Below are 27,257 nucleotides of genomic sequence, written 5' to 3' on the forward strand. Positions count from 1 at the left end.
ATGGAGGTGCTCCTACTCTGCCTGACCGCATCAGGTGAGTTGTACTCGGGGCGGGGTGGGCTGGGGGCTTGGGGTGGGAGGTTCTTATTCCTCAGGGAGAGGGGGATTCCCCTGCCCCCCTGTTCCATCTCCCCTTCCCCCCACCCACTCCCTCTGCACCCCACCTCCCTGCCCCCAGTCTCCCCCATCCCATCTCTCGAAGCAGCTTGGCCTAGTGGAAAGGGCACAGGCCTGGCAGTCAGAAGGACCTGGGTTCTAATCCCGGCTCTGCCAAAGCGCTTAGGACAGTGATCTGCACATGGTGAGCGCTCAATAAATATGATTGGATGAATGAATTTGTTTGCCATGTGGCCTTGGGGGAGTCACTTCACTTCTATGGGCCTCAGTTACCTCATAGGAAAAACGAGGGTTAAGACTGGGAGGCCGGTGTGGGGCAGGGACTGTGTCCAACTGGATTTGGTTGTATCTACCCCAGCGCTTATTATAATGCCTGGCACATAGTAAGTGCTTAACAAATCCCATGCGTTATTGCTATTACTATTATTATTATTATTATTGCCATCTCTCCTAGGCTTTCCCCAACTAAGCCCTCATTTCCTCTTCTCCCATTCCCTTCTACAATGTCCTTGTCTTTGGATTTTCCCCTTTAATTCACCCCTCTGCCCCACAGCTCTTATGCCCACATCCATCCTTTATATTACTTTATATTGTCTGCCTCCTCCCCGTCTAGACTGTAAGCTCCTTGTGGGTAGGAAACACGTCTACCCACTCCGTTGAACTGTCCTCTTCCAACCGTTTAGTACGACACTCCGCTCCCGGTAAGCGTTCAATAAATACCACTGATTGATTGATTGTTTCCCAGCAGCGGCCGTCTTCCCCGGGACACGCAGTGAGCCAGGTTAGTGGCAGTGGGTGGGGTGGTAGGAACGGGACCCCAAAATCCAGCCCTGCCCCCAATTTCCCAATTCCTGGGGCTCCATCACACCCGGCTGTGGAAGTACTGGGAGCCGGACCGTCTCTAGACTGGAACCTCTTGGTGGGCAGGGAAGGGGTCTGTTTATTGTTCTATTGGACTCTCCCAAGTGCTTAGTACAGTGCTCTGCACACAAGAAGCGCTCGATAAATAGGATTGAATGAATCCTCTCTGAGTCCCCGGTCTTTGAGGCTGTTGGTGGGGGCTACGAGTCCTCAGTCTTGCCCCACTCCAGAGCTGGCTGCACACACCTTCCCACACCTTTTTGGACATTAATGGTTCTGGGTTAGCGAGGGTCACCCCTCACCCCCCGGCTTCCATTCCGGCCCTGGTGAGCGCTGCCATGGGTCCCGGGCACCTGGCCTCTCCCAAGCCCTGGGCCAGATCCATCATCGTGGATCTCGGGGGAGGGTCCCGGTGGGGGGTCTCGCTCTTCCTCTCCCCGCTCCTCTCTCCCCGCCAGGAACCCCCTCCCAGCCGCACATCTCATACGAGGTCCTGAAGACGGAGCCCGGTCACCGGCTGGTCAGAATTTCCTGCCGCTCGTCCCGGGGAGCCCTGCCCATCAACTACTTCCTGGTGGGCGGCCTGATGGTCACGGCCACCAACAAGACCGTGGCCCGCCCGGTCCCGGCCTTCTTCCAGGTCCGAGTCAGCCTTAAATCTCGGCCGGACCTGCTGACCTACCGGTGCCGGGCGGTGGGACCCTCCGGGCAAGAGGCCCTCAGCTCGCCTCTGCAGCTGTACTGGGAGCTGTGGGTCAAGAGCGGTGGTGAGTGGGGAGTGGGAGAGGGGGCCGGGGGGCACCGGGGGGTGGAGAGCTGCGGGTCACTGGGGTGAAGGGACCCAGAATGGGGAGGGGTCTCCCCGCAGAGGGACAGAAGCTCCAATGGGGACAGGAAAGCAGAGCAGAGGATTTGGGAAGCAGAGCGGCGTGGCCTAGTGGAAAGAGCAGGGCCCTGAAAGTCAGAGAATCTGGATTCTAATCCCGGCGTTGCCACTTGAGTGCTTTGTGACTTTGGGCAGAGGGGTTCATTTCATTTCTCATCGATAAAATGAGGATTCGATGCCCGTTCTCCCGCCTACTTAAAAGGTGAGCCTCATGTGAGACAAGGATTGGGTCTGTCGTGATTATCTTGGAACAGTGCTTAGAACGGTGCTTGACACTTAAACAAGCATAATAATAGTAACAGTAATAGTATAATAATAAAAAAGAAAACTCAGGGAAGAGGGAACTGGGGGAGACATTAGCAATGTTGCAGGCAGGTGGCTCAGTGGAAAGAGCCCGGGCTTTGGAGTCAGAGGTCATGGGTTCGAATCCCGGCTCTGCCACTTGTCAGCTGTGTGACTGTGGGCAAGTCACTTCACTTCTCTGTGCCTCAGTTACCTCATCTGTAAAATGGGGATTAAGACTGTGGGACAACCTGATTCCCCTGTGTCTACCCCAGTGCTTAGAACAGTGCTCTGCACATAGTAAGCGCTTAACAAGTACCAACATTATTATTATTATTATTATGTTAAGGTGGGATCATAAAGAGGGGCAGTTTCAGCCAGGGAGCCTTTTCTGAGAAGACCATGGGCAGAAGGCTGTGGAAAGGACAGGCCCAAAATAGAAGGATGAAATTGAAGTGGCGAGGAGGGAGGAGGAACCTAACTGAGGTTCTTTGCCTCCACACCAAGATCATAATATTAATACCTAAGATATTTATTAAGCACTAACAATATCCCAAGCACTCTGCTGAGTGCTGGGTTCAGACCCAAGATCATCAGGTTGGACACAGTCCATGTCTCCCATTCTAAGTGGGAGGGAGAACGGGTATTGAACCCCCATTTTGCAGATGAAGAAACTGGGGTACCGAGAGGTTAAGTGACTTGTCCGAGGTCACACAGCAGGGAGTTGGGACTAGAACCCCGATCCCCTGACTCCAGGGCCCGGACTCTTTCCATTGGGCCACACTGTGTCTTCTGAAGTCCTTGGGGCCTCGCATGGTCTGTTGAGCAGTTTTATGTATCCAGCCCCAAGCTGTACCCACCCTGTGCCCCCCATCTTCTCCCTCTCTGTGGTCCCTCTCTCCTCCCAGTGCGAGTGTCCCAGCCCCAGGCAAACTTCACCTTGGTGGGCGAAGGATCACCCCCACGGGTAGAGGTGCTGTGCCAGGCATCCGAGGGCACCCCTCCCATCACCTACAGACTCCTCGGGCAGGATGGGCATGTGCTGTTCGAGAAAACCCCTCCCCTGGGGACTCCTGCCAACTTCTCCTTGCCAATGGCCCAGATGTCAGGCCGGTACCGGTGCCAGGCGGAGAATGTCTTCGGGGCTCAGTACAGTGCCGTCAAGCTGGTGCCTCCAGGTGAGTGGACTGGACTCGTGGGGGGCACCGGGAAATCGTGGGTTGCCGCCACAGCGGTTGCCACTAAGGACTCAGACACCCGGCACCCAAAGTGCCCCCCTTGCTTAATTTTAAATTCATGTTGATGACATTTATGAGGTGCTTACTTTGTGCCAAGTACTCTTCTTGTGCCACACGGGGCTCACGATATAATTAATATAATAATAACGGTATTTGGTAAGCACTTATTATGCCCCAAGGACTGTACTAAGCACTTAGCACCAGTATTCAATAAATACTATTGAATGAATCCTAAGTTCTAAGGTAGAGACAAGATAATCAGATCTGACACGGTCCCTGTGAACAACAGGTACCGAACACCCATTTTGCAGTTGGGGAAACCGAGACACAGAGAGGTGAAGCGATTTGCCCAAGGTCACACAGCAGACAAGCGGCAGAGCCGGGATTCTCTGCCTCCCAAGCTCGTGCTCTTTCCACTATGGTGTGCTATTATTTCTTATTTCTATTTCTTCTGCTTTAAGAGGGAGGAAGAGGCAGTATCTTAAACCCAGAACTCAAATGCCATGACCGATTGATTAGCCCCATTCTACGGATTAGGTAACCGAGGCCCAGAGAGGTTAACCGACCCGCCAGAAGTCACCCAGCAGACGAGGGGCAGAGCCGAGCCTGCAGCCCCGACCGAGTCCCCGTCCCGGTCTCTTCCCAACAGGCCCCTTAAGGAGAACCTCCTGGTGAGGGGGTGGTCCGGGGGTCCCCTTTCCTTGGGACACTGCTCGAGGGAGCCCTATCCTGTCTACTTTCTGTTTTGCCGTCAGGAGAGCTGCCCCGAGCCCCCGTCTACCTGCTGTCCGGGAGCCTGGTTTCCATCTTCTCCACCTCCCTCGGTGTCATCCTATGGACCAGAGTAAGAGGTAGGGGGTGAGTGGTTGGGGTCAGAGGGTCGGGGGGTGGGTCAGGGGGCTGGGGGCGACCAGGTGGGCTGGGGAATAATAATGTTGGGATTTGTTAAGCGCTTACTAGGTGCAGAGCGCTGGGGGAGATACAGGGTCATCAGGTGGTCCCGGCTCTGCCACTTGTCTGCGGTGTGACCTTGGGCAAGTCACTTCTCTGTGCCTCAGTTACCTCATCTGCAAAAACGGGGATTAAAAAATGTGAGCCCCACGTGGGACAACCCGATTATCCTGTATCTCCCCCAGCGCTTAGAGCAGTGCTCTGCACCTAGTAAGCGCTTAACAAATACCCTAATTATTATTATTATTATCCACACACTCGTAAATTCTTTTTCCTTAAGCCCCGAGATCATGATAGTCAGCTCAACTGGTCAGGAGAGTCAGGACTCCTGGGTTCCCTTTCCAGTTCCGACGCACCCTATGCCCTGGGGCGAGCCATCTTCCACCTCCGTGACTCGGTTTCTCCATCTGTAAAATGGAGCCGACGAACCTGCCCCTCCTTCTTGCTCAACAGGGACCCGGTGAGATCACAGCCCTAAGACGCCCCGGCGAGCGTTGAGCCTGGGCTTTCCTGACACGCCATCGTCATCGTCACCTTCATCCAAACATCTCCCCGGAGAGCCCGGAAATGTCCGTGCCGATCCACAGCTTCCCTCCCGATCCCCCTTTCCCAGCTGACGAGACTTAAGATGTCAGAGATCTGTGGGGGCCTCAGCTAATACACACAAAATTATTATTATGTCTTGAGCTGTTTGTTTGAGGGGGGTGGCTTTGGCCTTTCCCATACATTTCACACCCATTCCTTATCTCCCCTGAGGAGATGGGACATTAAGGAAGGAGAAGTGGGATTTGGGAAGAAGATGGACACGTCGGGTGGGGAAAATTTTTGGACTCCCCCCTTGCCCCTTGATCTCATCACTTCTCTGTTCTCTCTGGGTTTTGGGGGGCAATGGACGGGGAGACTGCTTAATAATAATAATAATAATGTTGGTATTTGTTAAGCGCTTACTATGTGCAGAGCACTGTTCTAAGTGCTGGGGTAGCCACAAGGGAATCAGATAGTCCCACGTGGGGCTCACAGTCTTAATCCCCATTTTACAGATGAGGTAACTGAGGCACAGAGAAGTGAAGTGACTTGCCCAAAGTCACACAGCTGACAAGTGGCAGAGCCGGGATTCGAACCCATGACTTCTGACTCCCAAGCCCGTGCTCTTTCCACTGAGCCACGATGCTTCTTAAGCCAGACAGGCAGAGGGGCTCAGTGGACAGAGCCCGGGCTTAGGAGTCACTGGACATGGGTTCTAATCCCGGCCCTGCCGCTTGTCTGCTGTTGATCTTGGGCAAGTGACTTCACTTCTCGGTGCCTCAGTTCCCTCATCTGTCAAATGGGGATGCAGACTGGGCGCCCCACAGTGCTCGGCACATAGTCAGCCCTTACCAACATTAACCAGCGTGGCTCAGTGGAAAGAGCCTGGGCTTGGAAGTCAGAGGTCAGGGGTTCGAATCCCAGCTCTGCCACATGTCAGCTGGGTGACTGTGGGCAAGTCACTTCATTTCTCTGGGCCTCAGTGGCCTCAGCTGGAAAATGGGGATGAGGATTGTGAGCCTCACGTGGGACAACCTGATGACCCTGTCTCTACCCCAGCGCTTAGAACAGTGCTCGGCACATAGTAAGCGCTGAACAAATACCAACATTATTATTATTATTATTATTAAAATGGGGATGAAGCCTGTGAGCCTCATGTGGGACAACCTGATGACGCTGTACGTCCCCCAGCGCTCAGAACAGTGCTCTGCCCATAGTTAGCTCTTCACCAATACCAACATGATTATTATTATAATTATGATTATTTACTGAGCACCCCCCGGGCGCGGACACACCTGCCCAGGCATGACGTAAAACCGCTCCCAGGTGTGGACACGCCCCTTTGATGACGTAGGCGCGTCCCCTGCGCTCGGCGTGAGACGGCACGTCCCTCGGCGTGGCCCCGCCCCCGACCAGGCGTGGCCCCGCCCCCGGTGTGACGCATCGCGTCTCCGAGACGGCCCCGCCCCCTCGGTGACGCAGGCGTCCCCCCCGGCGGGGCTCCGCCCCCTCGGTGACGTCACGCGCCCCCCCGGCGTGTCCCCGCCCCCGACGTGACGTCGGCGCGTCGCCCGGCGTGGGGCCCCGCCCCTCGCGTGTGGCGGGCGTGGGGGCGCGTGCGGGACGGGCGACGGCGGCGGCGCCATGGAGAGCGGGGCTTATGGCGCGGCCAAGGCCGGCGGCGCCTTCGACCTGTGGCGTTTCCTGGAGCAGCCGCAGGTCATCGCCAGGATCCTGGGCCTGGTGAGTCCCCCCACCCCCCCTGGAAAACGCTCCGCGCAGCGCTCCGCACCCCGCCCGCCCACCTTCCACGCTCCCCCACCGACGCCCCACACCTGCCTCTACCCCCTCACGCCACTTCCTTGTATATCTCTCTAGGGAGAGAGAGAGAGAGAGAGAGAGAGAGAGAGATCTCTAAAGGTATATCCATCTCTCTCTCTCTCTCGAGATATATCATGTAGATATATCTCTATCTTTAATTCCATTTTACCCCCCTCAAAGCGCTTGTTTATATATACATATCGTAAATTCCATTTTACCCCCCTCAAAGCACTTGTTTTTATATTTTTTATATATATATCTTTAATTCCATTGTACCTCCCCCAAGCACTTATTTATATATATCTATCTATCTATCTATCTATCTATTTTTAATTCCATTTAACCCCCTCAAAGCACTTGTTTTTATATATTATATATATATATATATCTTTAATTCCATTGTACCTCCCCCAAGCACATATATATATATATATATATCTATTTTTAATTCCATTTTACCCCCCTCAAAGCACTTGTTTTTATGTGTATATGTACATATATACACACATATATATACATATATATATATATATGTCTCCTTACATTTTACCCCCCCTCAAAGCACTTGTTTATATATATACATATCTCTAATTCCATTTTACCCCCCCTCAATAGCGCTTGTTTTTTTATATATATATCTCTTTAATTCCATTTTACTCCCCCTCAAAGCACTTGTTTATATATATACATCTTTAATTCCATTTTACCCCCCCCAAAGCGCTTTTGTCTATATATATATATCTATCTATATATATCTCTCTATATATCTTTACTCCCCTCAAAGCACTTTAATTCCATTTTACTGCCCTCAAAGCACTTTTATATATATATATGTATCTTTAATTCCATTTATATTAATGCCTGCATATTTGTTCTGATGTGTATATATGTCTAATTCTATTTCTGTCGATGCCTGTTCTTGTCAGCTGTGTGACTGTGAGCCAGTCACTTCACTTCTCCGTGCCTCAGTTTCCTCTTCTGTAAAATGGGGATTAACTGGGAGCCTCAGGGGGGACCACCTGATGGCCCTGTGTCTCCCCCAGCGCTTAGAACAGTGCTCTGCCCAGAGCAAGTGCTTCACAAACACCAACATTTTATTTTTATTCTTTTGATGTCCATCTCCCCGCCCTTCCAGACTGGAAGCCCGGCGTGGGCAGGGAGCGGCTGTCTCGATTGCCGAATTCATTCATTCATTCATTCATTCAATAGTATTGATTGAGCGCTTACTATGTGCAGAGCACTGTATTAAGCGCTTGGAATAAACAAGTCGGCAACAGAGACAGTCCCTGCCGTTTGACGGGCTTCCAGTCTAATCCGAATTGTACTTTCCAAGCGCTTAGTACAGTGCTCTGCCCCCAGTAGGCGCTCAGTAAATAGGATCGGATGAATGAAAGCAGCGTGGCCTGGTGGGTAGGGCCTGGGAGTCAGAGGGTTCGCTCCTCCGTGGGTTCTTGGGCAAATCACTTCACTTTTCGGGGCCTCGGTTCCTTTAGTAAAATGGGGGTGAAGACAGTGACCCCCACGGGGGACACAGTCCAACCTCATTAACTTGTATCCACCCCCCAGTGCTTAGCACAGTGCCTGGCACATAGCAAGCGCTTGAATCTTCTATCTCCTTCGGTGCAGGACCTGGCACCTAGTACGCACCTAACAGATACCCCGCTTCTAACAATTATCAATGGATCCCATTTTTAAAAAAGTTGGTGACGTTCCCCGCGCTTATCACAGGGCTCAGCACGCGGTGAGCGCTCCGGAAGACCAGTCGGGCCTCCAGGGTGTCCTTCCTCCTTTCTGGAGGAGCTGGTTTGGGCAGAAACCTTATCGGCTTCCTCCGCCGCCCCTCCCGCGCGGCCCCAGCCGGGCGCCCCGTTTTTTCCGAGGGGTCTCCCTCCCGGACCCGCAGGTGAGGGGTGGAAAGGTCCGGGGCACGCGGAGGTGCCCACGCTGCGGCCTCCTTGCGGGTGGAAAGGAGGGCACGGCGCTTGGCGAAGGTCAGCCCCGGGGCGGCAGGTCTCCACCCCTGCCGACGGGGCCCGGTGTCCGGCTCCCGCCGCTCCAGGAGGAGGAATTGAAACCGGGCCTTCCCCGCCAAGTCCCCCTCCAGATGCCACCGGAACCACTCCCTGCAAGACGGTGATGCCAACCCCGCCCCCCGAGTCACCGCTGCGGGCACCGCCAGCCTCGGGGGGCCCCAGAGCCGGGGGAGGACGCGGGCGGACAGCGCGTGCCCCCGCCCCGGTGAGAAGCCACCGCTCTCACGGGTTATCCGGGGAAGACTCCCAGCTCTGACAATCCGTCAGTGGCATTTATAAAAAATAAATTGTGGTATTTGTTAAGCACTTACTATGTGCAGAGCACTGTTCTAAGCGCTGGGGGAGATACGGGGTCATCGGGCGGTCCCCCGTGAGGCTCACAGTTAATCCCCGTTTTACAGATGAGGGAACTGAGGCACTGAGAAGTGAAGTGACTCGCTCACAGCTGACAAGAGGCAGAGCCGGGATTCGAACCCATGACTTCTGACTCCCAAGCCCGGCTCTTTCCACTGAGCCACGCTGCTTGTTAACAGTAGTGTTAATAGCAGTGAGAGTGGTATTTGTTGACTTTTTTCTACGTGCCGAGCACTCTTGGGGTAGATATAAGATGGGGGGACACAGTCCCTGTCCCACACGTGGCTCTCTGAGGAGGAGGGCGAACAGGGGTTCATTCATTCATTCAATAGTATTTATTGAGCGCTTACTATGTGCAGAGCACTGTACTAAGCGCTTGGAATGAACAAGTCGCAGAGGAGGAAACTGAGGCCCACAAAAGCGAAGCGACTACCCCTCTGCCGCGCCGCTGAGCGAGGTCAGAGCCAGGATGCGAACCCAGGGCTTCCGCCCCCCCGCCCGGGCTCTTTCCACCGGGCCACGCCGCTCCTTCCCATTGCCCCGGAGGGGGTGTGAGGGACCGGGAGCGGGGAGAGGGGTGAGTTAGGGTGGTGGTACCAGGGGCTGGTGCTGGATTTGTTGTTTCTTTTGGTCCCATCTCACAGTCGGAGGTGGGGGAAGGGCGGGCACCATGAGACAGTCAGCTGATGAATCCCTCGAGTGGCCGGTGGATGCCGAGAACAGGATGCTGATGGAGCACTTGATCTCAGACCCAGCCTTAGTCGGGGATAAGTGGAGGGGAAAACACCCCCTCCCTGACGTCTCGGCCCACCCCCCTCCCCACCCCGATCCTTTCACCGCACGGCGTCCCCAGATCTGTGCTCACTGACCTCGCCACCTCGGTAACAATCATAATAATATTTATGGTGTTCGTTAAGCCCTTAATCTGTGCCAAGCGCTATACTGAGTTCCGGAGCAGATCCAAGATAATCAGGTCCCGTGAGGGGCTCCCGGTCTTAAGTGGGAGGGAGAACAGGGATTGGATCCCCATTTTGCAGATGAGGGAAGTGAGGCCCAGTGAAGGGACTTGCCCGAGGTCACGCAGCAGACAGGAGGTGGAGCCAGGTTTAGAACCCAGCTCCCCACACCCAGAGTCCATCACAAAGGCAGAAGGATATAATGATCCTTATTAAACACTTGCTCCGTGCTAATCGCTGTGATAAGCATCAGATGGGTCAGGCAGCGTCCCTGGCTCCCAAGGGGCTCACAGGCGGCCAAAGCAGGGATCTTGAGAAGCAGCGTGGCTCAGTGGAAAGAGCCCGGGCTTGGGAGTCAGAGGTCATGGATTCGAATCCCGGCTCTGCCTCTTGTCAGCTGTGTGACTGTGGGCAAGCTACTTCACTTCTCTGGACCTCAGTAACCTCATCTATAAAATGGGGGTGAAGACTGTGAGCCTCACGTGGGACAACCCGATTACCCTGTATCTCCCCCAGCGCTTAGAACAGTGCTCTGCACATAGTAAGCGCTTAACAATTATCGACATTATTATTATTATCTTGTCTCCATCCTCCAGATGAGGAAACGGGGGCCCAGAGAGGTTTCGGGAGCGGCCCCCAGTCACGCAGCAGGCACCAGACGCGAACCAGGGTTTCGGGACTCGCGGCCGGGCGTTCTTTCCACCAGGCCTCTCTTGGGCAGTGGAGTGGGGGGAGATCCGACCCCGTCTGACTCTCCCTCCCCTTCGCCGGCCACAGGTTTTCTCCCTGATCGAGTTCTCCTGCATCATCGGGGAAGGGTACACCAACCCACACACCTCCGGGGTTGTCCACTGCATCTTCAACCAGAACGATGACGCCTGTCGCTACGGCACCGGTGTCGGGATCCTGGCCTTCCTGGGTTCCCTTGCTTTCTTCACCATCGACATCTATTTCCCCCAGATCAGCAGCGCCGCCGACCGCAAGCACCTGGTCATGGCGGACCTGGCCTTCTCAGGTACCCGTCGGCCAGCGGTCCTATTTATGGAGCACCTAACTGTGTACTAGACGCTCGGGAGAGTCCAGTATAACAGAGCCGGTAGATAGGTTCTCCTGCCCACAACTCACAGTCTAGAAGGGGAGGCGGACATTAATAGAAGTAAATGACGGATGTGGGGCGTGGTGAATAAATCGGGGCGAAGCAGAAGGGAGTGCAGAGAAGAGGAAAGAAGGGCTTAGTCGGGGAAGGCCTCTGGGAGGAGGCGGGCCTTCGGTAAAGCTGTGAAGCCGGGGGAGAGCGATCGTCTGTCGGATACGAGAAGGGAGGGCGTTCCAGGACAGAGGTGGGACGTGGGCAAGAGGTTGAGGCGGACGAGCACCTCCCTTCCTCATCGGAAGACTTGGCCTATTCCAGATGAGGAAACTGAGGCCCCGAGAGTGACTAGCCAGAGGTCGCACAGCGGGTCGGGGAGGGCCAGAGCCAGGACCGACACGGTCCCAAGCTCCTTCCTCCACGCTACACTCCCTCCCTAACCAAAGGAAGCTCCCAGACTCCTCTACTCCCTGAGAGGAAGGGAGCCGCCCCAAACTGGATGTGGAATAATAATAATAATCGTGGTATTTGCCAACTGCTCGTGGTGTGTCAACACTGGGGGTTTATACGGGCGACCTAAGCCGACGGAACCCAGTCGTTGACCGCCCCCCGGGACTCCCAGTCTGAGAGGGGGACGGAGGACAGGTGTCGAATCCCCATTTTACAGATGAGAAGCGGTGTGGGCTGGTGGATAGAATACGGGCCTGAGAGAAGGACCTGGGTTCTAATCCCGTCTTCTGTGTGACTTTGGGCAACACACTTCACTTCCCCGGGCCTCAGTGACCTCTCTGTAAAATGGAGATTAAGACTGTGAGCCCCACGGGGGACAGGGACTGTGTCCAAACTGACTAGCGTCTTTATTAATAATGGTGTTTGTTAAGCGCTTACTATGTGCCAAGCACTGTTCTGAGCGCTGGGGAGGATACAGGGTCATCAGGTTGTCCCACGTGGGGCTCACGGTCTTCATCCCCATTTTACAGATAGGGTAGCTGAGGCACGGAGAAGCAAAGCGACTTGCCCAAAGTCACACAGCTGAGCAGCGGCGGAGCTGGGATTAGAACCCATGACCTCTGACTCCCAGGCCCGGGGTTTCCACTGAGCCCCACTGCTTCTCTACCCCGGCACTTAGTACAGTCAGTCAGTCGTATTTATTGAGTGCTTACTCTGTACTAAGCGCTTGGGCGAGTATAATCTAACAGTGCTTGGCACACAGAAAGTACTTAATAAATAGCATTTTTTTTTTTAAAAAGGGAAACCGAGGTCCAGAGAGTGGTTTTCCTGAGACCACGCTGCAGACAAGGGGCGGAGTGGGATTAGAACCCAGGTCTGAGCTCTTTTCTGCTAAACCTCAGCGCTCCGCCGGGCGGGAGGAGACCGGAGGGTGGGGATCGGGTCAGCCCCCTGCTCTGGGGGCTGCCTCTGCCCTGCCCAATTCTCCCCTCCCCGCAGCTCTCTGGACCGTCCTGTGGTTCATCAACTTCTGCTTCCTGACCAACCAGTGGGCGGCCACCGACCCCAAGAAGGTCCTGGTGGGGGCCGACTCGGCCCGAGCGGCCATCGCCTTCAGCTTCTTCTCCATCTTCTCGTGGGTAGGTGGGCGCCGGTGGGAGGGGAGGGTCTCTCCGTCCGGGTCCCCGTCCCCGCCTCACTCGCTGCCTTCCCCAGGGCCTGCTGACCTACTTCGCCCACCGGCGCTTGAAGGCGGGCGTCACCTTCCTCCAGAACTACGCCGACCCCACCCCCGAACCCGGAACTCCCTACCCCAACGTCGCCGTGGACAACTACCAACAGCCACCCTTCACCCAGAACGTGGAGTCCACCGAGGGCTACCAGCCACCTCCTGTGTATTAAGCCGGGAGGGGGAGGGCCCAGTGTGGTGGGGGGGCGGTGAGGTTTGGGGGGTGGCCCCAGAATCAGAGGCTTGGGCTAACGGCCCTGCCCTCCCCCTAACACCCACAATTCAGGAAGGCGGCTCCCCTCTTCCTTATGCTCTTTGCTTGGTCAGAACTACTGTGCAAAACCAAAGTGCCACTATCCCCTTTTCCCAGCAGGAGAGGCAGGACCGGTCAGTTTTCGGGGAGAAGGGGTGCTTGGATCCCTGGGCCATTTTGGATTTGTTTGTCCCCCCCCCCCCCCCCGCCACTGATTTGAGTGTGTTTTTTCTTTCCTCTTGAGCAGGGCACAAAGTCACCCCTCACACCAACAGGTGTCTTAGCCCCACGGCACCCCGGGAGAACATAACCTGGTCCCAGCCGCACCTCTGGCCCGTGAGATCCGTGCCTTAAAGCGCTTCCCTCCTGCTGCCCGGGGCTGGGGGTGGAGGTCCTAGCCTGCTTCCTGCCCTTCCCTCTCAGGGTTTGTACCTTCAGCCTTTTAGTTCCTCAGCTCACACTCCTTCCCCCGGGTCCCTGTTGGGTTGTGAGGTTTCTGTCCCCTGCTGTATGCAGTGCCAGTGGGCCCCTCCAGTGTGCACCCCAAAAGGGGCGGGTGGGTATGTACGGGGGGAGTGGGATTTGCTATCGATAACCCTGCCGTGACACGCCAAGCGGGTGGGTAGGTCTCCCCTGCAGCATTGCACTTGTGTAAATATCGTGCGATTGTCCAACTGTTAACTGTAGGGGGGCGGTGCCCAGACGGTTTTGAATGTATTAAGCCACGCACACAAAATCCCCACGAGACACTGTTTGGTTCAAATGGTTTGGAGATGGAATAAATATATTTTTTTTTCCATTCGCACCTTCTGCTGTCGGTGTTAGGACAGGGGGCGAGGAATGGGAAGTTGGCACCTTCCGTGCCTTAGGCTGAGGGTAGTTCCTACCCGGCCAACTTCTGGGAGGGGGAAGGCAGGACAGGCCTGTCCCATCAATCAACCTCTTAAAAATAGTAACCGGGCTCAGCCCGTAAACAGAGCCGTGGACTTGTGTTTCCGCGGGAGCAGGTGGAGCAGCAGGCCCGGGCTGGAAGCCCCCCCCGGGTTGGAAGACATTCTCCCCCTCCCCTTAACTCTCTCCTCCTTGCCGCCGGGTCCCGAGGAGCCCTTGAGACGGAAGGGTCGGTTGGTTCCCGGGGAAGGAGAGCAGAAATCCCGGGGCCGTTTTCCAAGGGGAAGACAACCGGCGGAGCAAGTCGCTAGGACCAAAGTAGTCAGCCAAGCGATCGATCAATGGTATTTATTGAGCACTTACTGGGTGCAGAGCACTAGACTGGGGGAGAATCAAATGAGACACGGTCCCTTGGGAGGGACTGTGACTAGATAGGACTTCCCCGAGGGAACTGCCCTCCCCACAACAAGCAGCTGGGTTGGGGGTGGGTTTTGCAACCCTGAGGGCAGAGGAGACGTTGCAGGCGCAACCAATAACCCTGCTCCTTCGCCCCCATCCCCTGGTCAGCCGGGGGCACGTCCCCCAGCTCAGATCCTGGACTGTAGCAGGCCTTAGGGTCCGGCCTAGTCCCCAAATGCCAGTGGTTGCCTTTAGGGACTAAAGATGGGCCTCTGCTCGGTGTGAGATGGGGAGGACGGTTGGGGCACTGCTTCTTTGTCCGGGTTCTCGGGGAGCCTGCCGTGAAGAACTAAGGCCTCTGTTCAGGCCCCCAACGGGGCTGAAGATGAGCCTCTGCGCGGTGTGGAGGTGAGAACTAGGCCGTGGGGCCGTGAGACCCTGCCTTGAAGAGACATAGCCCCCCCTCAGGCCCCAGTAGTGGCTAAAGATTAATCCTTGCTCGGGGTAAGGAAGTGTGAACCAGACGGTGAGCTCACTGGGGGCGGGGAACGTGTCTGTTGTTCTTTTGTACTTTCCCAAGCACTTAGTACAGTGCTCTGCACACAGTAAGCACTTAGTAAATAGACCGAATGAACCAGGCCACAGGGCCCTGGCTCTTTGTCCAGGTTTTGGGGGAGCTTGTCTTGAAGAGCTGCAGCCTCTGCTCAGACCCCAGCAGTGACCCGAGCTCCCCGCTTCCAACAGTTTCATCTACAAGGACCACAAGCTTTAGGCATCCTAGCCTTGAAGCTGTCTGCCTCGCCCTCCCCCAGGGCCGGGCCTAGCTCATTGCCCCAGTGGCTGCCTCCCTCATCCGACGGAGAGGCCACCCCTGTGGCTTGCCGGAGGAGAATGGAGAACTGCAGGTAGCCCGGGGAATTCTGAAGGAAAGCCCCAGTCCTCCTCCAGGCCAGGTTGTGGGAGGCAGAAGGGGAAGAAAGCACCAAGATGGAAGGTGAGGCCCCACCCTGGGGGAACCCAGCTTAAGGGGGGTGGTCAGTCTTACTTGGACTCCAAGAGAGCCCAGGGGAGGGCATGGGCCCATTTTGCTAGCCCCCTGCATTAGAACACCTTCCTCCCACCAGGCTCTGGGCATTTTTAACTCCAGCCGGGGAGGGGTGGAAGTGGGACTAGATGGCCCCAGCTCAGGCCTGCAGACCCAGTACCATATTAGGCCGGGAAGGAAGTGAGGGGGCAGATCCCAGTCCAGCCCTGCTGAGACCACCCTCTTGGAGAGCCAAAATGGCATCATCCCTTCTGCGGTCAGGGAGGACCGTGGGCCCGGGTCCCAGGTGGTCCCTACCCACAGGTCTGGGGCGGGGGCCCGCAGCCAAATCCGGTGGGAGAAATAGATACAGCAAAGAGGAAGTTATGGTGGGTGGGCTTCCTCTGATAGAAACCCACAGCCACCTACATCAGAAGTGTTAGAGAGGAAGCTCATCGGTGGGGCCTGGCTGGCTGTTGCTAGGTGGGTCAGTGGGGTGGCGGGGGGGAAGCACCATGACCCTCACTGAGGGATCAAGACCCCCACAGCTGGGGCACTTGGAAGGTGAGGGGAGGACTGAGTTTAAAAAGAGAGAGATGCCTGAAGTGCTAAGAAAGAGGTCGGGGTGAACTGTGTCCCTGCCCCTTAGAGGTCCAGGCTTTCGGGGCATGGGCAGGGAGGGCTTTAAAAAGATAAACCCGCCCCCCAGCCCCCAGCCCTACAAAAAAAATCCTGCCCCAGCCAGAAATGCCATCCCAACTCCATGGACAATCATTCACACCTAGCTGGCACTGGCCCCATAGGTGCAAGCGGGTAGGGCTAGAGGGAAGGGGAGTCCCTCTCTGGGGAAGACGTGGGACCACCCCCCCCAGGCCCACACCGCCCCACGTCCCGCGGCCGCTTCAGTTGAAGCTGCACTGCAGGATCTGGTGAGGTGGGAAGAGCTTGCGGGGAGAGGGGGCGTCCGCGGATGGACCGGGCAGAGGGCAGTTCTCCTTGTTAACGGGCGCCGGGGCCTGCCCCAGGTGCTTCTTGAAGTAGCAGACGCGGCAGACGGCGTGGTATTTATCCGCCCCGCCTATCACTTCCACCTTTCGGGGGGTTGGGACGGCGGGGGGAGGAAAGAGAAAAAAACCATCAGGGCCTGGATGCAGACAGGAGCCAAGCTGCCCGCAAACCTCACCGGCCCCCAACGGTCCTAACCCTCCCCTCACCTCTTTCTCAGCCCCCAGCCTCTTTGTGTAGGAAGCATCACGAAAACACTCCATGCAGACGGCCGTCAGCTTCACCACGCTCTCGGCCAGGGGTACCAGGTTCAGGATGGTCCCGAAGGCCTGAAGTCGAGAGTCCTGAGGGGAGGGACCCCCGCCGCCGCCCCTCGCTCCCCAAGCCCTCTTCATCCTGGGAAAGGACCGCCCCGTTCCCGCCTCCCATCCCACGCCACGGAAACGGCTCCTCCCGTCCTCGCCTCTCTTCCCTACGAGGGAGAAAGTAACAGGGTGACTTTTGGTGCGTTAGTGTTGTTGTTCGGGCTGTCGCCCTCATGCGATGTCGGTCTTTCCTCACCCCGCCCCGAGTTCATCCTCCCGTCCCGGAAAAACCTAGGCCCGCGTGGTCATCCTTGTGCTCTACACCACCCAGTAGGCACTCAAGCCACCGAGCGAATGACTTTGGCTGGCCAGAGCGTCTTCCCCCACTTTTGCTGGGGCGAGGAACGTGTCTACAACTCCACTGTAGCCCAAGTGCTTAGTCCAGTGCTCCGCGCACAAGATACTGCTTCACAGTACGAGAGGGGACAGGAACAGAAGAGAAACTGTGTGGCCTGGAGGACACAACTCAGGAGTGGGTGACAGAGGATGTGGGTTCTAATCCTGGCTCTGCCCCCTGTGTGAGGTAAGTCACTTCTAAACCTCAGTTTCCTTATCTGTAAAATGGGGAGTAAGTGTGGCTTATTAGACAGAGTCCGGGCCTGGGAGTCAGAAGGACCTGGATTCTCATCCCGGCTCTGCCATTTGTCTTCTGGGTGACCGTGGGAAAGTCACTTCACTTCTCTGGCCCTCAGTTACCTCGTCTGTAAAATGGGGATGGAGTCTGTGAGCCCCATGTGGGACAGGGACTGTGTCCAACCTGATTATTTTGTCTCTACCCCAGCGCTTAGAACAGTGTTTGGCACATAGTGTTTAGCCAGTACCATAATTATTGTATTATTATTGTTCGCCCTCCCTCTTAGACTGGGAATCCCATGTGGGATAGCAATTGTCCAACTCGATTATGTTACATGTAGCTCAGCCCTTAGAACATAGTTAGTGCTCAACAGGTACTATCATTATCATTATTATTATTATTATTATTTTGTCCTACCTTTCTCTGAAAAGTCCCATCCAGAGCAGCCACGATCACGGTCTTCCCGGCATTGGCCATGGCCTCGCTGAACTCCACAGTATCTGGAAACTAGAGACAGGAGATTTCCCTGAGCCGATCGAGCTGAACCCTCCCGGGTTTCAACGGCAACTTTGCTTTCGACCCAGTAAAAGTCAGGTAGATCGGCAGCCTCTCGAGGGCAGGGATCACCCCTTCTGGCTTGGAACAGCGTCGCTGCGCTCCCCAACTTCGATCTACCCCAGCAGTCAGAAGATTGCATGGCACACAGTAATGATGATGGTACTTGTTAAACGCTTACTATTACTGTGGATGGCCTAGTGGATAGAGCCCGGGTCTGGGAGTCAGAAGGACCTGGGTTCTGATCCTGGCTCCGCCAGTTGTCTGTTGTGTGACCTTGGGCAAGTCACTTCACTTCTCCGTGACTCATTGACGGCATCTGTAAAATGGGGATTAAAGACCGTGAGTCCCACAAGGGACAGGGACTGTGTCTAACCTGATTAGCTTGGATCTACCCCAGGGTTTGGCACAAAGTAAGTGCTTAACAAATCCCATTAAAGAAAAGGGGCAGGGGGGCTAGCAGGACTGCGAATTGGACCACCTGGGTTTGAGTTTAGAGTCTCAGCTCTGCCGCTGGCTTGCTTTGAGACCTGAGGCAAGTCATTTGCCCTCTGTGGGCCTCAACACCCCATCTATAAAATGGGGGAACACATAGGACAGAGATCAGGTCTACTATTGAACTCGCTTTAGTGCCTTACTACAGCGCTCTGGACACAGGTAGGTGCTCTTGATTGACTGATTGAGGCAGACTCCTTTTTATGCTCCCTTGGCACAGAGTTACTATGCGTCAAGCACTGTACTAAGCAGTGGGGTAGACATAAGATCATCGGGTCCCACGTGGGCTCACAGTCTAAGTAGGAAGGGGAACAGGATTTGAATCCCCATTTTGTCGATAAAGGAATTGAGGCACCAAAAAGAGAAGCGACTTGCCTAAGGTCACACAGCAAGCAAGTGGCAGAGCCAGGATTAGAACCCAAGGCCCGGATTCTTTCCACTAGGCCATGCTCTTCTGCCGACTCTCCCCCCGGGGTCTGTGTCCCTCGCCCTCATCCACCCCTTTCTCAGACTGTGGTCAGGGAGATTGGTGCCATCTTGTTCTCCCTCCCACCGCCAGCCCAGCAGAGATCGAGGACTTCCAGTCACCATCCCACCCAGTGGGCATTCAGTACTGTGGCTAATGACACCCCATACAGTGCTCTCCAGCCTGGGGCATTCATTATTGATTCAGGCAGAGGAGAAGGCCGGGTGACACTCTGGCATGTTGTGGTTTTGTAAACTAGTCAAACAGGAAGTGCAGTTTATGAGCGCGTTCAGCTGCCAGACTGATGGCAGAGGACCTGTGTTCTAATCTTCGCTCTGCCATTCACCCGTTGTGTAAGCGCTACGTGTCCAACACCGTTGTAAGCGCTGGGGTGAGTATAAGTACCCAGTCCCTGCCCCGCACAGTTTAAGTAGGAGGGAGAACAGGAGAAATGAGGCACAGAGAAGGGAAGCGACTCGCCCACGGTCACACAGCAAGCAGTGTTCAGGGTCCGGATTAGAACCCAGGTCCTCTGACTCCCAGGCCCATGCCACTAGACCACGCTCTGCTTTTGACTCTCCCCTCGAGGCCCGTGTCCCTCTCCCTCATCCTTCCCTCTCCCCAGATGGTGGTCAGAGAGCTTGGAGCCACCCCGGACACCCTCCCCACTCCCGCCCAGCAGAGACCAAGGACTCACAAACTGCCCCTCGTCGATGCCAATTACGGCCACTCCTAAGGCGTCTTGGGTCACGTCTCGCAGTACGCAGGCTGGCAAGGCCTCCATGGTGTTTCTGTGGCACGGGTGAGGGAGAAGAGGAAGCTTACGGGACATGAGCAAGACAGTCAGACCCTCAGGGCCGGGGCCACATCCCACCCTTTCTTGCCAGGGCCATGACCCCAGGAGAGAGAGAATAATGGGATTTTTTAAGCCGTTACTATGGGCCAACCGCTAGCCCAAGTGCTGGAGTAGATTCAGGATAATCAGGCTGGATACAGTCCCTGTCCCATTTGGAGCTCACGATCCAAGGGGGAGGGACGACAGGTATTGAATCGCCATTTTACAGACGAAGAAACTGAGGCCCGCAGAAGTGATAACTGCTTTTGTTAAACGCTTACCAAGGGCCAGGCACTGTTGTAAGCGCTGGGGCAGATTCAAGATAATCAGGGTGGACACACTCTCTGTCCCACAAGGGGCTCACAGTCTTAGTCTCCTTTTTACAGATGAGGTAACTGAGGCGCAGGGAAGTGAGGTGACTTGCCCAAGGTCACCCAGCAGACAAGTGGTGGAGCCGGGATAATAATAATAATAATGTTGGTATTTGTTAAGTGCTTACTATGTGCCGAACACTGTTCTAAGTGCTGGGGTGGACACAGGGGAATCAGGTTGTCCCACGTGGGGCTCACAGTCTTAATCCCCATTTTACAGACGAGGTAACTGAGGCACCGAGAAGTCAAGTGACTTGCCCAAAGTCACACAGCTGACAAGTGGCCGAGCCAGGATTCGAACCCATGACCTCTGATTCCAAAGCCCGTGCTCTTTCCACTGAGTCCTTCTGGGCTCTATCCCCTGGGCCACATTGCTTCTCAGTAATTATTACTACTACTAATAATAATTTCATTTAAAAAACAAGACAAAACAAACAAAAACAGAGGGTTCTTGTGAGAGCCCGAGTTCTCGGTCTTTGTTTAGGTTGGAACGCCATTAGGGAACTCTTGTTCCCTAGCCTTCTTGGACGCCCCTTGCCACAGTGTGGTGCACAGGGGGCAGAAAACATTGTGGCTAGTTTTGCGACCACACAGCCCCTCAACCTAGGAAGCCCGGGCATCGTTGGGGGGTGGGGGGAAACACGACACACCCACCGGTCATGGGTGGAGAAACTGTGTCCGTAGCGAACGTCCTTAGCGTACTTGATCACGAGGCACTTGTACTGAGCGATCTGAAACCTGCGGACCCGGCGCATCAGCTCCGTGCTGGAAGGAACAGGATTGTGACATCGCTGAGGGGAAGACCCTTCAGAAGAAGACCCTTCCCTTACCTCGGTCCGCCCCGCTCCCCGAATCCCTGGACCCTCTGGCCCTCCTCCCGCAAATATCCTTTCTCGTTCCCCTCTTCCCAAACCTATCTTAATGTCCGTCTCCCCCCCGCAGCTCCTTGTGGTCAGGAGACTTGTCCATCAACTCTGTTGAATTGGACTCTCCTGAGCACTTAGGAGTGTTGTGTACGTAGTAAACGCTCAGTATATAGCAGATTGAGCCGTTTATTCCCCCTCCAGTGCTTAGTACAGTGCTTTGCGCATAGTAGCCGCTTAATAGATGCTCTCACTGAATGTTACGAGCCAATCTGCTTGGCCTTTTCTGGCTGAGGAGGAGGAGGGGAAGTTGGAGAGCAGGTTAGTACGAGTGCTTAGTACAGTGCTCTCCACACAGTAAATGCTCAAATACAATTCACTGATTGTTAGGAGGGTTTGAGAGGACTGGGTGGAGGTAGGGTGAATAAGAACGGTCAAACACTGCCAAGATTGAGCCCCGTCTTCCAATCTCTCCTGAATCAGTTCATTCAATCGTATTTATTGAGCGCTTGGTGCATGCAAAGCACCGTACTAAGTGCTTGGGAGAGTACAATAAACACTAAGCCGACATTCCCTGCCCTCAACAAGCTCTCAGTCTGGAGGTTAATGGTATTTGTTGAGCACTCACTGTGTGCAGAGCACCATCCTAAGCAACTGAAGTCCCACCTCCTCCAGAATGCTTTCTTAATTGTTGATCAATGGTATTTGAGCACTTACTGTGCTTGGAGCACCGTACTACTACTAATAATAATGTTGGTATTTAAGTGCTTACTTTGCGTAGAGCACTGTTCTAAGCGCTGGGGTAGATACAGGGTAATCAGGTTGTCCCATGTGAGGCTCACAGTCTTGGAGAAGCAGTGTGGCTCAGTGGAAAGAGCACGGGCTTTGGAGTCGGAGGTCATGAGTTCGAATCCCACTCTGCCACTTAGCTCTGTGACTGGGGGCAAGTCACTTCACTTCTCTGTGCCTCAGTTCCCTCATCTGTCAAATGCAAAGAGAAGCAGCGTGGCTCAGTGGAAAGAGCCTGGGCTTTGGAGTCAGAGGTCATGAGTTCGAATCCCAGCTCTGCCACTTGTCAGCTGTGTGACTGTGGGCAAGTCACAACTTCTCTGTGCCTCAGTTCCCTCATCTGGAAAATGGGGATGAAAACTGTGAGCCCCACGTGGGACCTGATTCTCCTGTGTCTACCCCAGCGCTTAGAACAGTGCTCTGCACATAGTAAGCGCTTAACAAATACCAACATTATTATTATTATTAAATGGGGATTAAGACTGTGAGCCCCACGTGGGACAACCTGATTCCCCTGTGTCTACTCCAGCGCTTAGAACAGTGCTCTGCACATAGTAAACGCTTAACAAATACCATCATTATTATTATTATTATTAATCCCCATTTTACAGATGAGGTCACTGAGGCCCAGAGAAGTGAAGTGACTTGCCCACAGTCACAACAGCTGACAAGTGGCAGAGCTGGGATTCGAACCCACGACCTCCAACTCCCAAGCCCGGGCTCTTTCCACTAAGCCACGCTGCTTCTCTAAGCACTTGGGAGGGTACATATAGAGCCGGTACACACATTCCCTGTGCACAGGGAGCTTAACTGTCTCCCCCTTTGGACTGTAAACTCATTATGGGAGGGAAGGTGTCTGCTAATTCTGTTATATTGTACTCTCCCAAGCACTTAGTACAGTGCTTTGCACTCAGTAAGTGCTGATTCTCCTTATCTCGGCTCTTAAGGGCACACCACCACATTCTATTATTTAAGCACTTATTTTATTCCATTTTCCCATTCTCTTAAATAATGTGTCAGTCTTCCACTAATACCTTGAGGGCAAGGACTGTGTCTTTTACCTCTGTTGGACCACCCCCTCCCGCAAGCACTCAGTCTAGCCGTCTACATGGTAGATGCTCAGTAAATACTGTCGATAGTTTGCTCGGGAGCTCATTTCCCTCGTCCCCAGACTGGCCCATCCAATCGGTATTTATGGAGCGCTTAATGTCCTTGGGAGAATCCAACACAAGAGTTGGTAGAAGTGTTCCCTGCTCACAACAATTACAGTCTAGAAGGGGAGACCGACTTGACTATAAATAAATAAATTACAGGTATGTACATACGGGGTGTGGGGCTGGGCGTGGGGGGATGACTAAAGGGATCAAGTCAGAGTGGGAGAAGAAGAAAGGCGAGCTTAGTCAGGGAAGGCTTCCTGGAGATGTGCCTTCAATAAGGCTTTGGAGCAGAGGGAAGAGACAGATATTAATATACATAAATATTTAAATAACTAAAATACCAACGAGGTGGTAACTCTTTCGGGAATGGGGTCAGGATGTTGTTTGCCACTCAGAGAAGCAGTGTGGCCTACTTTGTAAAACCTGGGCGTCAGAAGGACTTGGATTCTAATCGTGGCTCCGCCATTTGTGTGATCTTGGGCAGTCACTTCACTTCTTTGGGCCTCTGTAAAATGCAGATTAATCTCTGTAAAATGGAGATTAATATGGTGAGCCCCATGTGGGACAGGGACTGTATCCACCCTGATTAGCTTCTATCTACCCCAGCACTCAGTACCACGCCTGGCATGTCTTAGAGCTTAATTATCCTGTATCTACCCCAGCGCTTAGAACAGCGCTCTGCACATAGTAAGCGCTTAACAAATACCAACATTATTAATTCCAGAAAGATAAATAAAAATAAACTGGGGCAGAGACCCTACAAATCAGATTCCAGTCCTCGTCAGCTCGCAGTCTAAGGGAGAGGGGCAACACCTATTCAAGCCTCATTTTCCAAATGAGGGACCTGAGGCCCAGAGAAATTGTGACTGCCCCAGATTCCACAGCTGTGCAAGGGCACGATTAGAACCCAGGCCTCCTGACTCCCACCCCTGCGGTCTTCCCACCAGGCCACGCTGCTTCTCTAAATCAGTCATCTTTATTGAGTGCTTACTGTGCGCGGGGCACTGTACTAAGCGCTTGGGAGAGTCCAACATAACCGACATTCCCTGCCCTCCATGAGTTTATAGTCTAGAGACTATAATTAATCTGTAATTAATTAATCTGAGGGTCAAGCCCGCAGGATGTGATATCCCGGCCTTCTTCCAGGTGACTCCTTCATTCCCATACCACGACTCTGACTTGCTCCCTTTATTCATCCCTCCTCCCAGCCCCACAGCACTTATGTCCAAATCTGCAATTCGTTCATTCAATTGTATTTATTGAGTGCTTACTGTGTGCAAAACACTGTATTAAGTCTGCAATTCGTTCATTCAATTGTATTTATTGAGTGCTTACTGTGTGCAAAACACTGTATTAAGCACTTGGGAAAGTCCAATATAACAACCAGCCGACACATTCCTGCCCACAACAAGCTCACATTCTGTCATTTATGTTCCCATCATGCCATAGGGGCTAGGGCACTGGTCCAGGAGTCAGAAGGACATGGGTTCTAGTCCCAGCTCCACCATTTCTCTGCTGTGTGTCCCTGGGCAAGTCACTTCACATCTCTGGGTCTCAATGACCTCATCTGTAAAATGGGGATTGAGACCGTGAGCCCCACATGGGTCAGGGGCTTGTCCAACCTGATTTGCTTGTATCCACCCCAGCGACTAATAATAATAATAATGTTGGTAGTTGTTAAGCGCTTACTATGTGCAGAGCACTGTTCTAAGCGCTGGGGTAGACACAGGGTAATCAGGCTGTCCCATATGAGGCTCACAGTCTTCATCCCCATTTTTCAGATGAGGTAACTGAGGCACGGGGAAGGGAAGTGACTTGCCCCCAGTCACAGAGCTGACAAGTGGAAGAGTGGGATTCGAACCCATGACCTCTGACTCCCAAGCCCGGGCTCTTTCCACTGAGCCACGCTGCTTCAGTACAATGCCTGGCACATAGTAAATGCTTAGCAATGTGGCTTAGTGGAAAGAGCCCAGGCTTGGGAGTGGAGATGGGTTCTAATCCTGCCACCGCCACTTGTCTGCTGTGTGACCTTGGGCAAGCCACTCAACTTCTCCGTGCCTCTGTTACCCCATCTATAAAATGGGGATGACGACTGTGAGCCCCACTTGGGACAACCTGATTACCCCGCATCTCTCCCGGCGCTTAGAACAGTGCTTGGCAAATAGTAAGCACTTAACAAATACCATAATTATTATTATTTCTATTAATGTCTGTCTCCCCCCTTTAGACTGTCAGCTCACTGTGGGCAGGGAATGTGTCTATTCTATTGCCCTCTCCCAAGTGCTTAGTACAGAGAAGCAGGGTGGCTTAGTGGAAAGAGCCCGGGCTTGGGAGTCAGAGGACGTGGGTTCGAATTCCGGCTCCGCCACTTATCTGCTGTTTGACTTTGGGCAAGCCATTTTACTTCTCTGGGCCTCAGTGACCTCATCTATAAAATGAGGATTAAGACTGTGAGCCCCATGTGGGACAACCTGATTAGGCACAGAGTAAGCGCTTAACAAATACCATTATTATTATTTCCATTAATGTCTGTCTCCGCCTCCAGACCCGACTGCCTTGTATTTTACCCCAGCGCTTAGAACGGTGCTCGGCACATAGTCAGTGCTTAACAAATGCCATCATTATTATTAGTAGTAGTACGTGCTGAACAAATATTCATTCCATGTATTTACTGAGCGCTTACGGTGTGCAGAGCCCTGTACTAAGCGCTTGGAAAGTACAATTCGGCAACAAATAGGGACTTGCTGTGGGCAGGAAATGGGTCTCTTCTATTGGAGAAGTGGCACGGCTCGGTGGAAAGAGCACGGGCTTTGGAGTCAGAGGTCATGGGTTCGAATCCCAGCTCTGCCACTTGTCAGCTGGGTGACTGTAGGCGAGCCACTTCACTTCTCTGTGCCTCAGTTACCTCATCTGTAAAATGGGAATTAAGACTGTGAGCCCCACGTGGGACAACCTGATTCCCCTGTGTCTACCCCAGCGCTTAGAACAGTGCTCTGCACATAGTAAGCGCTTAACAAATACCAACATTATTATTATTATTGCCCTCTCCAAAGCGCTTAGTACAGTGTTCTGCACATAATAGGCGCTCAGTAGATAGGACCAAAGGACAGAATGGGCCCTCTCCCGCCGGGGCAGGGAGAGGGGACTTACCTTTTCCCGGAGAACATGGGCCCGAGGATCACCTGCGGAGAGTGGGAGATTATCATTTATTCAATGGTATTTATACATTCATTCAACCGTATTTATTGAGCGCCTACTATGTGCAGAGCACTAGACTAAGCGCTTGGAACATCCAATTGGGCAAGAGACCGAGACCATCCCTGCCCAACAAAGGGGCTCACAGTCTAGAAGGGGGAGACCCAACAAAACAAGTAGTCAGGCATCAATATCAAGATAAATAGAATTACGAATCTATACGCTTCATTGACAAAATAGCGAAGCAGCGTGGCTCAGCGGAAAGAGCCCGGGCTTGGGAGTCCAGGGTCATGGGTTCGAATCCCCATTCTGCCACTTAGCTGGGTGACTGTGGGCAAGCCACTTCTCTGGGCCTCAGTGACCTCATCTGTAAAATAATGTTGGTATTTGTTAAGCGCTTACTATGTGCCGAGCACTGTTCTAAGCGCTGGGGTAGATACAGGGTCATCAGGTTGTCCCACGTGAGGCTCACAGTTAATCCCCATTTTACAGATGAGGTCACTGAGGCACAGAGAAGTTAATGGGGATGAAGACCATGAGGCTCACGGGGGGACCCCCTGATGACCCTGTATCTCCCCCAGCGCTTAGAACAGTGCTGTGCACATAGTAAGCGCTTAACAAACAGCAACATTATTAATCAATAATACATGCAAATATGCATATGCAAATATGCACAAGTCCTGGGGGGAGGAGGAGCAGGGGGAAAGGGAGGCTCACTGCGCGCTTGCGGTGTGCAGAGCACTGTACTAAGCGCTTGGCAGTGCAATAGGGCAACAAAGAGGGCCAATCCCGGCCCAGCAACGGGCCCTTTTGAGGCCCAGCTGGCCATTCCAAGCGCTTAGCACAGTGCTCTGCACCTAGTAAGCGCTCATTAAATGCTCCTGAACCATGACCCTCCCCGTGCGGCCCCCCCCCGGACCTGAATCTGCCCCCGGGTCTTGCTGGGGGAGCTGGGCAGGACAGTGGGTAGCGTCAGGCAGTTCATTCCGATCCGGCTCCAAACAACACCCTTTGACCCAGATTCGGCAGCGGCTCGCGCCGGCCTCTTTTCCCGCCTCGCGCGCGCGCCGGCCCCTCCCCCCTCCCCCGCCCGCCAGCCAATGGGGAGCGGCGGCGCCCGGCGCGCCGGCCAATCCCAGCCCGACTCCGGGGTGCGGCGGGCCGCTCGCGGGAGCCCCGCTCCCCGCCGGCCGCGCGCCACGTCCATCACGGGGGGAGGGGCCCTCGC

At 54.1% G+C, this 27,257-nt stretch overlaps 3 protein-coding genes across 5 annotated transcripts; 2 read left to right on the plus strand and 1 right to left on the minus strand.

Annotated features, from left to right (window-relative positions):
* Positions 1-5,013, plus strand: CUNH17orf99 (chromosome unknown C17orf99 homolog). The gene is made up of 5 exons (XM_029056733.1): positions 1-34; positions 1,437-1,745; positions 3,055-3,324; positions 4,140-4,235; positions 4,789-5,013. Exons 1-5 carry the CDS (start codon positions 1-3, stop codon positions 4,797-4,799), a joined length of 720 nt encoding a protein of 239 aa, XP_028912566.1. The 3' UTR covers positions 4,800-5,013.
* A 1,454-nt stretch (positions 5,014-6,467) lies between these two features.
* SYNGR2 (synaptogyrin 2) lies at positions 6,468-13,847 on the plus strand. Its single transcript, XM_001512107.5, has 4 exons — positions 6,468-6,603; positions 10,802-11,039; positions 12,564-12,703; positions 12,780-13,847. The coding sequence occupies exons 1-4, from the start codon at positions 6,505-6,507 to the stop codon at positions 12,963-12,965; spliced, it is 663 nt and encodes a 220-aa protein (XP_001512157.2). The 5' UTR covers positions 6,468-6,504; the 3' UTR covers positions 12,966-13,847.
* A 421-nt stretch (positions 13,848-14,268) lies between these two features.
* On the minus strand, positions 14,269-27,069 carry TK1 (thymidine kinase 1). 3 transcript variants are annotated; one of them, XM_029056986.1, is made up of 7 exons: positions 26,949-27,069; positions 25,985-26,016; positions 20,680-20,790; positions 19,517-19,610; positions 17,721-17,810; positions 16,574-16,693; positions 14,269-16,450 (listed from the first exon to the last, which is right to left on the minus strand). In XM_029056986.1, exons 1-7 carry the CDS (start codon positions 27,012-27,014, stop codon positions 16,262-16,264), a joined length of 702 nt encoding a protein of 233 aa, XP_028912819.1. In that variant the 5' UTR covers positions 27,015-27,069; the 3' UTR covers positions 14,269-16,261. The 3 variants fall into 3 exon arrangements, with proteins under 3 accessions (XP_028912819.1, XP_028912820.1, XP_028912821.1); XM_029056987.1 differs by lacking the exon at positions 20,680-20,790; XM_029056988.1 differs by lacking the exon at positions 16,574-16,693.
* Positions 27,070-27,257: the final 188 nt, after the last annotated feature.

Source organism: Ornithorhynchus anatinus, unplaced genomic scaffold (assembly GCF_004115215.2).
Source record: "Ornithorhynchus anatinus isolate Pmale09 unplaced genomic scaffold, mOrnAna1.pri.v4 scaffold_264_arrow_ctg1, whole genome shotgun sequence".
Taxonomy (NCBI): Eukaryota; Metazoa; Chordata; class Mammalia; order Monotremata; family Ornithorhynchidae; genus Ornithorhynchus; species Ornithorhynchus anatinus.